At 36.4% G+C, this 15760-nt stretch overlaps 1 protein-coding gene across 1 annotated transcript in view; it reads left to right on the plus strand.

Moving 5' to 3' along the window:
* The first annotated feature begins 4261 nt into the window (after window positions 1–4261).
* LOC117336353 (multidrug resistance-associated protein 1-like) overlaps window positions 4262–15760 on the plus strand; it is a 76822-nt gene continuing 65323 nt past the window's right edge. Inside the window, exons 1-4 of the mRNA XM_033896858.1 lie at window positions 4262–4360; window positions 9035–9211; window positions 12802–12927; window positions 13242–13379. Coding sequence (XP_033752749.1) covers window positions 4286–4360; window positions 9035–9211; window positions 12802–12927; window positions 13242–13379 — 516 coding nt within the window. The 5' untranslated portion in view covers window positions 4262–4285. The remainder of the gene's footprint in view (window positions 4361–9034; window positions 9212–12801; window positions 12928–13241; window positions 13380–15760) is intronic.

Genomic DNA, 15760 nt, shown 5'->3' on the forward strand with positions numbered 1-15760 from the left:
GGACTCCTGCTCCGTGGTCAGAACCTGCCATGTCAGAAACCAATTATCACACGCGAAACATAAATGTTTATATTATTGGATTATAATGTAAAATTTGGTAGTATTTTAGTCCTTTAGTTCACCATTAACTAGAATATGGCATATCAGTATGGGAAATTCGATAGTAATGTAATAACTAGATGGTACCAATCACCATCGCAATTGTGAACAACTTTCTTGATTTGATTGTATTGCGCTTTTTTCTAAACTTATAATATACGTTTGTAGATCAGTGGAGCCAAGCAAGTGGTGGAATAATTCAGGTTATATTATTGAATATTTTGATATCCACACACTTTTTCATTAAACTAACTTGGTGTATCGATAGGGCAATCACAGATTGGACGAACATCTCCAACAGGTATCGAATACAATACCTGTATCGTGTATACCCCTATTTTTAACCAATAAAAATAACACATTCATGTTAAGTTATTCATTAAAAGGGACATTCCTTCGTTCGGACATCCGAAACACGCACAATTTCTATTGGTGAAATTTGATTATATGAGTGTTTGTGTCTACAAGTAATGAAATTAACGCCGAAATATACAGGAAAGGGGCGTATCGTATACAAATACCGTATGTCTTTGCGGTAATAAATGATACTTTGGGTCGAAAGAAGAATTTTTCGTGCTATGTACTCGAAGAACTTTGGTTTATCTTGAGAGTAAAACTGCCGAATTAATGTAAAGATTATAACTTTTACTACTTGGAAAAAATATAAAATTTCCATTAAGTTTGATTGTGACGACCTAAACTTTATTCAAAGGAAGGTATATGCCTTTAATCTGGATTGAACGGATGAAAACGCTTATTAAAGAAATGTTAATTCTTTTATTCATCTGAAATAAAAAGGATTTCATTTAATTCAACTATGGTTTCATGACAAACAATTATTTTAGAAGAAAATCATGTATCTCTATAAAGCTGCTAATGGTCTCTAGAGGGTGTGTCTAATTTTACAGACCCCCGGAGGGTAAATACTGTTTCAGCAGTTTCTCTGTCATTGTGTGAGGGAGGAAAAAATTAGCTTTCGAGGTTAAAAGCAGTTAAAGAAATAAGATTTTTTTTTCATCCGTCATTATATCTCTTTAAAACCATTGTGTTATTGTTTCTCATTCTCACGAAGTTCTGAATAAATCTCAGAGTTTATCCTTTTTTAACAAACACTGATCTTACGAAAAAAAGTAACTTCAGACCTGTTAGTATTTTAATTTTAAAATTAATTACTCATAACCAGCTAACTAAAAGCCAAACTTATATTAGCAATTTTCGCAAGCGGTTATATGCGTGCCAGTCCGTCCATTGCGATCTCTTGAGGACTGAAGACAGGCCTTGAGCAATCATCAACTGTTTAGAGCCATTCTGAAGGACCTGTCCAATGCCTGCGACTGCATTCCTCTTTATCTGCTGCTTGGGAAGCTGCAAGATTATGGACTGGGTAAGTCAGCTGTTGACTTAACCCTTTCACACTACTGATTATACTGGACTTCAAATGAGGATTGAATGGAAGAGTCCACTAAAGTTTCTTAGGGTTGAAAAGGTTAATCACCAACTACCTGAATAGCCGAAAGCAGCTGGCCAGCCTGGGGCTAGATACCAGCAAATGAACAGATGGGAAGGGCGTCCTCCAAGTTGTTGAACCTCTGATTTTTATTATTTTTATAAATTATATATTTGTTTTACCTTTGTGGATAAATGTGTTTTATCAGAGAAATGTGATAGTTATTTGTACTTGAGCGATTGTTCATAAAAAACAGATCGCTGTTCTTATAAATTGGTTAGTTTCTGATGGCATAAACATTCCAGACAAACATTTATTTGGTTTAAAAACTACTGTTCTATTAAATATTTAAGATATCAAAATGTGACAATATATGTACTAGCACGTCACATCTTACATGTAGCCTTGTACCGATGTGACGTCAATATTACATAATATAAGAGCGCCATGGGGCTAAGAAAAATAGCCATTCTCTTTGGGGTGTGGTATGTGGATGTCAACCCAAAGGAGAAGTCGTGTGCGTACTCGGCTGCCTTCAATTTGCATCAGTCCGCCACGGAGTTGGTGGCGGGAAAAGATAATTTAATCCATATTGATAAAAAGGAAATCGACATCTGTTTTGGAATAACTTTATTTTTGCTTTTTCATCTATATAAATGTAGCGGGACTGGACTGGGTCGATCATCGGTGACCAGGTAGCTCAATTGGTAGAGCATCCGGCTAGTGTTCGGAGGTCCTGAGTTCGAACCCCGGTCTGGCCGCTACATTTTCTCCTCTCCTGTTACAAAATTGGCGCCCAAAGGTGGTGGTATAAGGGTCTCGTGTGTCTTCGATGGCGAAGGCTTGGAAAAAAGGAGGGAGGTGTGTAGCGGGACTGGACTGGGTCGATCATCGGTGATCAGATAGCTCAATTGGTAGAGCATCCGGCTAGTGTTCGGAGGGTCCTGGGTTCGAACCCCCGTCTGGCCATTTTCTCCTCTCCTGTTACATAAATAGTGGTGAAGGAAACCGGTTTATAAGCTCAAGATCGCTAGTCAAACGAATATAGGGTTGAAACGAAATGGTCATGGAGGAAATTAATTTCGGGACCGAATTATAACCAGTTTAAAGAGGTTTGGTTAGGTTTTGTATTGCTTATCGTCCTATCAACAGCTTTGGTCATTTGAGGATGGCCTCCGCTGTGTGCGAGACATTGATGTAACTACCCTAACAACACATGGTCAGTCATAGATCTGAAAATTAGTTCTAATGGAAAAGAGAATTTGACAAGGACATTTCTACTAAGTGGGAATACTTTTACTAAAGAACCAAGGTATCAGAGGGTGAGCTGTTCTCACCTGGCTTTTCTCTACCTTTACTTGCTGTTGTTCCACGACATAGAACTTAACCTTGACCTTGGAGCAAACAATAGGCAACCCTGATATCTGGTACCAGGATAGCTCAGGGAGGTTTGTGTTTGACTCCTTGTGATAGTATGGAATTGATGTCGACTTTATAGTGCTATCTCACTGAAACATACTGTCACTAACACCCGGAAGGACACTCCACTCAGTCGCATTAGACCGACAATGGGCAAACCAGCTGTCGTCCCACCCCCAAAATAATTAAGATAAACACGAGAAGCTACCAATCTGGTATGTCTCGGCCAAGGAACAGAACCCAAAAGCTAGCGTCCTCACTGTGGCGATCGCTCAACCAAAGGCTAAATAATTGCGTGTTTAGTTGCTGGGGTAGTTGCCCCGTGAACAGACAGTGTCATTTTAAAGCGGGTATCTTTGTAGTAGATGATGACTATCTCACTGAACAACAAAAGGGAGGCCCGTCACATGCCACCCAGCGCAATTTGAAAAGGTCAAAGTGTCCTTCCCAAGGACACAGTCATCATCACAGCACAGACCGACCCGTTTCTCAGCATCCCGAGAAACACAAACCATCACGTGTCCCTTAGAGCGCCGAACCACGCACCTCGGATGTGAGATTACGTGGTCGGCGCTCTAACCGACATAGCTATCGCGACCAAGGAATGTAGGGCAACAGGTACAAATCTCACGCTCTACATTCACAGAGTTATAGTTTTAAGAAAGAAAACGAATCACATTGTTATCATTATTTTATCATTATTAGTCAGTATGTAGTAAACACCAACAATGAAAATAAGTGATATGTATCTCATTTTGTCATTGTTTAAATGTTGATTAAATTAGGAAGGAAACTACAATTAATACACCGATATAACAATACACTAAATGTTCAAATCTTGCAGATTTGACAGTATAAATAGTTTACAATGTAAAAAATGATCACCCTATTTCTCATGTATACAGTATCTATATATAGCATCTATTAACAAAGGGTCGTTAACAAAGAATCGTGTAATTATGCCAATGTTAGATATCATTTACAACATACATGTAACTTTCCATGTCACTTCAGATTTTGTTTTCTCTTTTGAAATATATATTTTACATTATATATATCCTGTATATTTATTAGAATATTTGAAATATTTAATATCATATTAACTAGTAATATAACCATGGACTTAATTTTAGATCTTATCGAAATTCGTAGTTTAAATTTTGGTTTCTGTTTTAACACTTCTTAAAAATTGATTATATCATCCATGAAAATAACAAATAATTATCTGAAGGTTACTATTCAATGATACAGCACATTTGTTTATGACAGGTGCGCCGACTGAAAATCCGGGGTTGAGAGGTTCACGTCTCGTAATTTACCATGTCGATTGTACTTCCGGTGTTAGACTCCAGCATGGATGAAAGGGGAGGAGGGTTCTGTAACTCTCCATTTTTTGTAAGTTATGTGTGAATTGTGCTTTTTTAATAGCTTTGTATGATAATATGGAGATTATGATTCATTTTCATTGATCAAATCAAATAGGCGTTGTTCACTGTTTTTCTTTACATCGATGTACTTTGGCCGACAAATCGTCGTCTTCACGATGACCGCTGTTTTTCTGTATGTCCTGTTTGTATTTTGAGTTACTTTAAATGCGATTGGAATTTCTCTGTTGGGAAAATGTTCTTAAAATATTAAGAGCCAACACAATTTAAAAGATATCGATATGCATTCCATATTCTTGTAAAACTGAGCCTATTGATATGTAAAGGTCAGTGTAATATTATAATATATACCAATTCAACCAAGACGAATTACATAATAGATGTAAACAAAGTAAAAATTCTTAGTGAGGATGGTATGCGGACTGATAACCCGGCGTATGCCGGAAGATAAGACTTGCTCAATTCATTATTAATTTTCATATTTCCTGAAATTGATAATCAACTTGTCTCAAAATGTATCTGTAACTGTTATGTGTTATATAGTCTAGTCTATATAATATTATATATAACCAAGATCAATCATGATGAACTTCTGAAATTTATGATATCCCTAGCGTCTGTGCTATATTAATTAGCCTACATGATATTTAAATAATTATTAATTATTAGGATATATGTTTGACATATTTTGTTTAAAAAAAATGACAGATAGGCTAGCTAGAGTATTTAGTTTTTAGTTAGCCCGATTTCCTCTTGCCCTGACACCATGTCTGGTGTATACATGTAGTGATTATAATAATTATGTACGTAATAATTGTACATTATAGATGTACATAATTTTTCTACAAAAGGGTATTCTTTGCTTAATTTAAGAAACTGGTTATAATTGATAAATAATTGATATCAAGTTTCCAATTATCAATTCTGAAAGTGAAACTAATTCCCATCACTTATATACTATATAGTGTGTGTTTCATATAAATATATTTACAATGTATATACTAATTAAGACATCAACGTCTATTTAGTGCACATGACAGGGCTCGACAATTACGCTTGTCCGACTTGTCCGTACCAGTACAAATCTCTGTCGGACAAGTACATCAGGATACTCACTTGCCCGCTCGGACAAGTGATTTTTAGCAGAAACTATGTTTTTAGAAATGGCAAAAAAGATTAAAATGATTTTCTTACAAAATTCAAGAGTTCTTCATTTCGTTTTTCAAAATGTGACTTCAAAGAGATCGATTGCACGGAGGTAAGCTATTGGTATGTTATGTAAAAACCCAGATGTGTTCCGAATATGATAATCTGAATTGCTGTTGCGTTTGTATCAAAGAGATCGCGGTAAACCCAGATGTGTTCCGAACATGAAAAACTGAATCGCTGTTGCGTTTGTATTTAAGAGATCGCCCTATATATAAGCGTTTACATGACAAAGATTGATCTGACTGTTTATATTGGAAACACGCTGACAGGTGTAATGTGGATTTGACGAAATTCGCAATGACATTTACAGTGAAGTGCAATATTATAATGAAAAAATCATTGTAATAATAAATAAAGACAACTGACACAGTTTTAAAGAGTTAACTTAATTTATTTCATTATTATAATATGATTATCATAATGGCAAACATTTTTCTGCAAGTTAGTGGGAAATGTTTGGACAAGTGCATTTGGCTGTCGGACAAGTAGATTTTAGAATCACTTGCCCAAACGGACAAGTGTGAACAAATAATATTGTAGAGCCCTGCATGACAATAACAATATTTGATAACATTTTGTGAGTAGTTTTTTCATGATATTAAAACTGGACTTATTTTGATACACTTATACATATCACATAACACTTGCTAATTACCTTTCATAAAAAACAAATCTGTGAATTTTTTTTTTCCAGAATCATATATGAGAAATTAGAACAGAACAAATTGCTGTCTGACTTTTTGTCTTCTGAATCTCTCGATATGTTCAAATCTCATCAATATGTCCTTAATGTTCCTGTTTATGTATACATAATGCTCTTTATATTATATATATTGACACAATCTTTAACTCAGTTAATCAAAGTAGGTCATTAAATCAGCAGAAATATAGATAGAAAACAAAGGAAATTGTATAGCTCAACTTTGAGCATGTGGGGCATTGGATATTGTACATATATAATTGATTCTGTCCTACTGATACACATTACATAATAACGCCTGTCATACAAAGGTAAATCAAATCCTTTTATGTTGTTTATCAGATGCAACTACTCCTGCTGATAAGATCAGTAACTCATAATTATATAACAATAGGTTGTTGTTCGCAGTTCATGACTGCACACAATGACCAGGCCAATGTCAATTTGACCTCTCGGTCATATGCTTGGAGTTCATTATATTTAATAAACAGGGAAAAAAAAATGTTATATGTACCATATATCAGAGAATGTGAGGACAGGAAAAATTGTAATAGTATACATGTACATATATATATATATATATATGTTTATACAGGGAATCATGCTTTTTTTTCTGTACAACACAAATTTGTATGAAGTCTTTGTCCATCTTTTAAATGTATTGACACACAATTGAAAACACTGGTTTGTATACGTGTATTTTCAAATACAGCAGAGAAATGTTTTGAAAAAGTTCTAATTGCCAGGCTTATATCATATATGTATATAAAATCTTCATCAGATGGGATGAAAAATATTTTTCAGTTGGAGCTATAGCTAGCTAGCTTTACATAGGGCACAAGTTTAAGTCTGCAGATCATGATATGCATTATTTAAACCAAGGACTTAGGTGTTATTTAGGTTATGGGCATGATGTCTCATATCATGGTTAGCTTAAACTTTAAACTGACTTGACAATACAACCTAATTTCTATCTGCTTCTGTAAATTCCTACTTAGAAGTAGAATGTTGAGATGTTTCCTAAAAAGATAATTGCCACTTAAGTACAAGTCAGTAATATAAATATGATGATCTGGTGCACGTGCATTATACACGTCATAACCAGTTGTTATATGTTCATTGAATCGACTGTCAGATATGTGACAAACAATTGTGTAAAATGATAATAGTACTAGGTCATCTATTCTTTTATTTATGTTATGTTATGTACTTATATTTAAGTTATTTACATAGCTGAACAGTTATGTAATATTTGTTTGTTTTATATGTACGGTATATACCGTATAGATAGCAGAACATAACTTAAATAATTTTTTTTTTTACGCTTAAATAATTTGAATAATTTTGATGAAATAACATTGTGTAAAAGTATGTGCTCTAGGCTTTGATTATTTATAGAAGTTTAAAGTATAATTCAGGATTTTTTTTCACTGGTTTGGGATGGGACCTTTCTGCTTTATTTAATTTTGGTCAGAAAAATCATGAATTCAGGGAAGGAAATTTCTGGAGTTTATTACTGTAAACTACAAATATTTGGAGTTTTGTTTGGGATGAAATAATTTCAATTAGAAATATGGGGACCCATTGCCCCCAGAAAAAAATCCCTGTATTTATTAATAAGATAAAAAGATCATACACCTGTGTAGGTATTAAAGTGATAACTTGGCCATTGTAGTATATTACAATTGTAAAGTGTCACTGTCTAGCTCGGCATATCGCTAACCTAAATTCAAATACCGTAACAAGATTTGGCTAGACTTATATATGTAGGAAGTAGCATGGTGATTACAGCTGTGACACAGTGGTACATAGTGACACTTGTCTTTCGTCTACTTAATATGACGAGTGGCCTTGGTATGGGGTCAGCTGCCTGACTACGAAAGTTTTCCCTTGGTAAGCTGATTTCATCCCACACTAAATAAGGCCTAGCTATCACACACTGCCATTAGTGCTAACAAGAGTAGACTGATTATTAATATCAGTTAATATAATTTTTAGGTCAACTGAGACAAAATCTCAGTTGGCCTATTGCGATCGCCTTTTGTCCGGCGTCGTCCGGCGTAATCAATTTACATTTTAAACTTCTTCTCAATAACCAACAAGCCCAGAGACCTGATATTGGGTCTGTAACATGTTGGGATGAAGGGCTACCAAGTTTGTTCAAATGAATGACCTCGACCTTCTTTAAAGATTACAGGGGTCAAATATGCTAAAATCTTTAAACAACTTCTTCTTGTTAACCAAAAGGCCCAGAAACCCAATATTAGGTCTGTAGCATGCTGGGATGTAGGGCTACAAAGTGTGTTCAAATGGATGACCTTGACTTTCATTCAAGGTCACAGGGGTCAAATATGCTAAAATCTTTAAACAACTTCTTCTTGTTAACCAAAAGGCCCAGAGACCCAATATTAGGTCTGTAGCATGCTGGGATGAAGGACTACCAAGTTTGTTATAATGGATGACCTTGACCTTCATTCAAGGTCAGATGGATCCAACATGCTAAAATCTTTTTTAAGCAACTTCTTGATAACCAAGTGGCCCAAATACCTAATATTGGATCTGTAGCATGCTATGATGAAGGGATACCAAGCTTGTTCAAATGGATGATCTTGACCATCTTTCAAGGTCACAGGGGTCAAATATGCTCAAATATATCATAATAAATCTTAATAAATTTCAATATGGTGTTCAACATATGAAATAAGTTTTGTCAAGATTAATTTATACAATTAGTTATAACTTGGAATAAATCTTCATTTAAAACTGTTCATACAGGATGAGCAACAGTCATGGAACACAACAGATCCGGACTTCAGTTCCTGTTTTCAGAAGACGGTGATCCTATGGACGCCATGTGCCTTCTTGGTACTCGTCACCCCCTTTCACATTTACTTCCTTACCAGGAGTCAGACACCAGCTATCCCTTTCTCATGTCTAAACATACTGAAGACGGTAAGTATACACAGCTACGCAATTCCTCCCAGGTGTTTACAACTTCATGTTTCAGGAACTATATAGCTCACAGCTGGCAGGTATTACAAAAATACTTAAGCTTTTATTTTAATTACCTACTCAACTGGTAATAAGCTAGTATTGATAATAGATATTAAAAAAACATTATCACCCCTTGCATAAAATTTCCAAATCCCACTCATCAAAAGCTTGGCTAATTGATGTATTCACCAGATCTCTGCTACATTATTATGTAATCTGTACATGTATGCACATATACATACCATTAATATATTGCAGTTTTTTCAGGCCATAGCTAGTATATGATTATATATATGTGTCCAGACACAAATCGTCTACTCTCTACTTTAGAATCCTTCAAGATATAAGTGAAATTTTGAATTTCAAAATACCCAAATTATGCTCCAGCTATATGTACATCTCCCTTCCTCGTACATTCACACCCTTTTGATGTTCGTTACTGTTATGGTAAGTGTGACCAGCCAATCCTCCTCTGGTGATCAGTCCTGTTTGTCTGCATGTGCAGTATAAATTCTGGACCTGCCGGGGTATCTCCAGGTATTCTTCAGTCTTTTGTACCATTAGCTATGTCTCAATTTCTCCAATGCAGCCTTCTTACTGCTCCTTTTACCAGCTGGTATAATTAGTGTAGAATTAACTGTTATGATATTGATCACTCTGTGATATTGATTACCTGTACATGCATGGATGACCTGAATTTGACCTTGATATTCATGTTTACCCTTCGCTAGAACACCTGTCCTTATTCTCCTCGTACCTTTTTGAGTGTCTGTGCAAATGTATATTTTATTAGCCCACCATCATCAGATGGTGGGCTATTCAAATCGCCCTGCGTCCCTGGTCCTTCCGTCCGTCCATTCGTCCGTCTGTAAACAATTCTTGTTATCGCTATTTCTGAGAAAGTACTGAAGGGATCTTTCTCAAATTTCATATGTAGGTTCCCCTTGGTCACTAGATATGCATATTGCATTTTTGGACCGATCAGAAAACAAAATGGCCGATAGGCAGCCATCTTGGATTTTAACCATTGAAGTTTTTTATCGCTATTTCTGAGAAAGTACTGAAGGGATCTTTCTCAAATTTCATATGTAGGTTCCCTTTGGTGCCTAGTTATGCATATTGCATTTTGGGACAGATCGGAAAACAACATGGCCGACAGGCAGCCATCTTGGATTTTGACCATTGAAGATTGTTATCGCTATTTCTGAGAAAGTACTGAAGGGATCTTTCTCAAATTTCATATGTAGGTTCCCCTTGGTCCCTAGTTATGCATATTGCATTTTGGGACCGATCGGAAAACAACATGGCCGACAGGCAGCTATCTTGGATTTTGACCATTGAAGTTTGTTATCGCTATTTCTGAGAAAGTACTGAAGGGATCTTTCTCAAATTTCATATGTAGGTTCCCCTTGGTGTCTAGTTATGCATATTGCATTTTGGGACTGATCAGAAAACAACATGGCCGACAGGCAGCCATCTTTGATTTTGACCATTGAAGTTTGTTATCGCTATTTCTGAGAAAGTACTGAAGGGATCTTTCTCAAATTTTATACGTAGGTTCCTCTTGGTCCCTAGTTATGCATATTGCATTTTGGGACTGATCAGAAAACAACATGGCCGACAGGCAGCCATCTTGGATTTTGACCATTGAAGTTTGTTATCGCTATTTCTGAGAAAGTACTGAAGGGATCTTTCTCAAATTTCATACGTAGGTTCCCCTTGGTCCCTAGATTTGCATTTTGGGACCGATCGGAAAACAACATGGCTGACAGGCAGCCATCTTGGATTTTGACCATTGAAGTTTGTTATCTCTATTTCTGAGAAAGTACTGAAGGGATCTTTCTCAAATTTCATATGTAGGTTCCCCTTGGTGTCTAGTTATGCATATTGCATTTTGGGACCGATCAGAAAACAACATGGCCGACAGGCAGCCATCTTGGATTTTGACCATTGAAGTTTGTTATCGCTATTTCTGAGAAAGTGCTGAAGGGATCTTTCTCAAATTTCATGCGTAGGTTCCCCTTGGTCCCTAGTTATGCATATTGCATTTTGGGACCGATCGAAAAACAACATGGCTGACAGGCAGTCATCTTGGATTTTGACCATTGAAGTTTGTTATCGCTATTTCTGAGAAAGTACTGAAGGGATCTTTCTCAAATTTCATATGTAGGTTTCCCTTGGTGCCTAGTTATGCATATCGCATTTAAGTGCCGATCGGAAAACAACATGGCCGACAGGCAGCCATCTTGGATTTTAACCATTGAAGTTTGTTATCGTTATTTCTGAGAAAGTACTGAAGGGATTTTTTTTCAAATTTGATATGAAGGTTTCCCTTGGTGCCTAGTTATGCATATCACATTTTAGGACCGATCGGAAAACAACATGGCCGACAGGCAGCCATCTTGGATTTTGACAATTGGAGTTTGTTATCGCTATTTCTAAGAAAGTACTGAAGGGATCCTTCTCAAATTTCATATGTAGATTCCCCTTGGTCCGTCGTATTGCATTTTTGGACCTATCTGAAAACATTGTCGACAGACAACCATTATCACTAAATCTCAAATTTCATATATAAGTTTCCCTTGTTTAAAAAGCACTGGAGGGATGTTTCTCCATTGATACAGATTAGTAAGAGGAAGGGAAAAAAGAGAAAAGATCAATCTGACATTGAACCTATGAAGATCGTTCAATGGTGGGCGCCAAGATCCCTCTGGGATCTCTTGTTTGTATTTCGTGATCTTTTATTTAATTTCTCCTATAACAGTGGATCGTGTCTTCACCATCAACATGACACGCTATAACATAAAATAAATGAATTAGAAATAAATAAAATGCAATGGCTCAATGATTATTATTAATGAGTGTTAGTTTTATATCGTTACAACGTCAACACAAGATTTACAATTTTCTAAAACACACCCTGGCCCTCTCTCACCAGAATATCCATGTCCTTAATATTTCATTGTATTCAAAATTAGACAAAGGTATATGTCTACGGATATATGAAAACAAAATTGCAGCCAAACTAGCACAGGTGTTCACCCGTAAATGTGGTCTCACTGAATGAGAGATGCTCGTCGTGCATTAAACCACTTCCACAGGGATTTCAAAACATTCTGCACTTTCCGCCACCAGATACTTGCTTGCCACATGGCGGCCCTCTTTGAAACTGGAGAAAACAATTACATTCTTAATCATTCTATTCAAAAGATCAATATTATACATGTAGTTGTAAAATAGAATTGTGTTTTCATTTGCAAGTCCCTATTCTTGGTTGTTTAGAAAGTTCAGTGCACACGATGTATGTTGGTTTAATACTTATTTAACATCTCCTTTCACTGCGGTCGCTGTGTTCAGGTGACGTGAGGGGGCGGTGGTCCAGCACCTCCAGTGCCTGTATCCCCCTCAGGTCAGAATTGTCTTATCCATCAGGTATGTCCACAGGGTCGGACATCTCCCTGGGATGGACATGGGCGTGGCTAACTGGTCCATGGTCCGGTGTTGAAGCCATATGAGATGTATGTTCTAACATATCTATCTTTATACAGGTGTTAGCTCTAGTGCTGGCTGTTGCTGCTATAGCAGACATAGGGAAGAGTTTACAACAGTTTGCCACAGAAGAGTCGGTGGCCACCGTTGATTTCATTTCACCTCTCATTCTCTGCCTTACAATGGTATGTATGAAAGCATTTTATATCTTTAAAATGTGGGAAAATGTGTCTCTAAGCGTAAATTCAATTTTATTTCTTTATGAACATACACTAATTGACTAAAGCATATTGAACAGAAATCTTTTATTCAACAGTAATATTTTTAATTTTGGAATATTGACTGTTCAATAATTTTATTTTTTTTAGATGCATCATTTTTGTTTAAAAAATTGCAAAAAATTGAATCATGAAAAAAAGCATTACTGAAAATTGACTGGGAATTGTGACCAGGATTTTTTTTATATTAAAAATTGACATGTCACCTTTGGTCTGCCCAGGTGCTGGCAACATTCCTTATTCAACATGAGAGGAAACATGGTGTACAATCATCAGGAATTATGTTTTTATTCTGGATGATACTTCTTATAGCAGGAAGCCTAATATTCCAATCCAAAGTACGAACAGCTATGAGAACAGTAAGTATCTTTTTAGAGTAACTCTCTGCTTAATGTATTGTTTCATGTTGATGTCAATCCCAGATCATCATTATCATGTATGTAAAAATCTAGTGTTATAGTAATATAGAGGTGTAACGATTCAAAGGTGTCCCGATGAATGGCATTGTGGCCTTAGCACTGATGCATCGTTCGGTTCGACAATGGTATCGTGATACCTTAAAAAGATAAAGAATTACCGCCCTTGGACATTGGTTTTAACCAATGACGTTCATCCATACATTACAACAAACATGGCTGATATTTCGCAACCGGCGGTATTTAAGGCCTCATGTTGGCAGTAATTGAAGTTCTGTGCCTTTAAAACTATCTAGAATCTTTCATTATGGTGGAAGAAAAACATATATTTGTATCAAAGACTTTCTAAGTTATCTAGGTGCTAGTGACTAGAACCTGCCATTATGGTGGAAGGAAATATTTGTATCTCAGACTTTCTAAGTTTTCTAGGTGCTAGCAATCTGTACATGGTACATCCGTACCTAGCGAGTGCACATTTTCATGTGCAGGAGATATTGTCACTGCTCAGCATAGTACATTGAAATTAAAAAAAAAATGTTGATATCTTAATCTTTTAAGGAAGAATTATGAACCATGATCACTATTAATCATTGTTGAAACACCCTGCTGAAGTAATCTGTGTTGGCGAGTAGCTTAATAATAAAAACAAAAATGCGTTATAGGATTTTCAATGCTTTAATTTTGAAATATTAACCAGAAATGTCAGGTTAAGGTCATTCTTAGGTTAAAAGGTCAAGGTCATAATGTAAGGGGTGTTTTTCAGTCAAATATTGTTTTTACATTCATGAACTAGAAATATTAGGTCAAGGACGTCATTCTCAAGTTATAAAAGATATATGAAATACCAAAGTTTGCAGCACTCTAGCAGATCTATTCCCTGAGGGATTTTGATAAGATTTTAAGTTTCCGTGTTTTTGGGTCAAAGTTTATATCAATGTTACTATTTTAGTGGGGGTGGGTAGGAGACATGTATACATCGCTTTATCAATACCCAGTATGCTTGTTTCATTCATTAAAATTTTGTACTACAGTGTAGTTTTGTTCAGCTAATTACTGTACAATTTAGCTCTCCTATCTCCAGTCAAATTCATTGTTGTCATGAAAAAACCATAATATTTCTTGTGGTAACCAGTTATTAGCTCACCTGGTCCGAAGGACCAAGGTGAGCTTATGCCATACCGTGGCATCCGTCGTCCGTCCGTCTGTCGTCCGTCCGTCAACAATTGACTTATTTGACTTCTTCTTCATAACCGCTGATCGGAATTTGAACAGATTTGGTCAGAAGCATCCCTATGGGTAGGGGACTCAAAATTGTACAAATGATGGGGCTGACCCCCTGGGGGATTCTGGGGCAGGGCAAAAAGGGTCAATTTGGCGCTATTGATATAAACGACTTCTTCTCTGAAACCAAGCAATGGCTATAGCTCTTATTTGCCTGGAAGCATCACTATGGAGTGGGGATTCAAAATTGTACAAATGATGGGGCTGACCCCCCAGGGGCCTGAGGGGCGGGGCTGAATGTGGTCAATCCTGCTATATTTCATATAAATGACTTCTTCTCTGAAACCAAGCTATTCCTATCGCTCATATTTGCCTGATAGCATCCCTATGGGGCGGGGATTCAAAATTGTACAAATGGTGGGGCAGACCCCCCAGGGACATGAGGGGCGTGGCGGGGCCAAAATTGGTCAATTTGTTTAAACAACTTCTTCTCTGAAACTAAGCAATGAATATTACTCACATTTGTATGGTAGCATGGTTATGGGGTGGGGATTCAAAATTGTAAAAACGATATGGGGTTGACCCGGGCCGTCAGGGGGCAGAGGGCAGGGTCAAAAGGGGTCAATTGGTCTAAACAAGTTCTTCTCTGAAACTAAGCAATGGATATCATTTGTTTGGTAGCATCCCTATGGGGTCGCACCAAAAGTCAATTTCATTTCATTGATTAAAGCACTTTTGGCATTTTTAGTACGGTGTTTTAAAATAAAACCAATGTACATGTACCCATATAAAATTCTTATGATATATATTGACATAGCAATACCAGCGACAAATATACTTAAGAAATAATTAACGATGATTCGTGTATTATTGCAGGCCTGCGGCCTTCGTTATTAATTAAAATTGCAAAATATCCGAGTCTGAGTTGTACATCCTGCAACAATACACGAGTCAAAGTTGATTATTTCTATTCTACCATGTACTGTTTAGTTCTGAGATCGACCTCTTTCTAATAGAAAAACGGCAAAAAAAAACCTGAGAAAACCTTGTAATTTATTTCTTGAGTATTGCATTATTTGTTGATGAAATATACAGGCAATACA

This window comes from Pecten maximus, chromosome 1, assembly GCF_902652985.1.
Source record: "Pecten maximus chromosome 1, xPecMax1.1, whole genome shotgun sequence".
NCBI classification, from domain to species: Eukaryota; Metazoa; Mollusca; class Bivalvia; order Pectinida; family Pectinidae; genus Pecten; species Pecten maximus.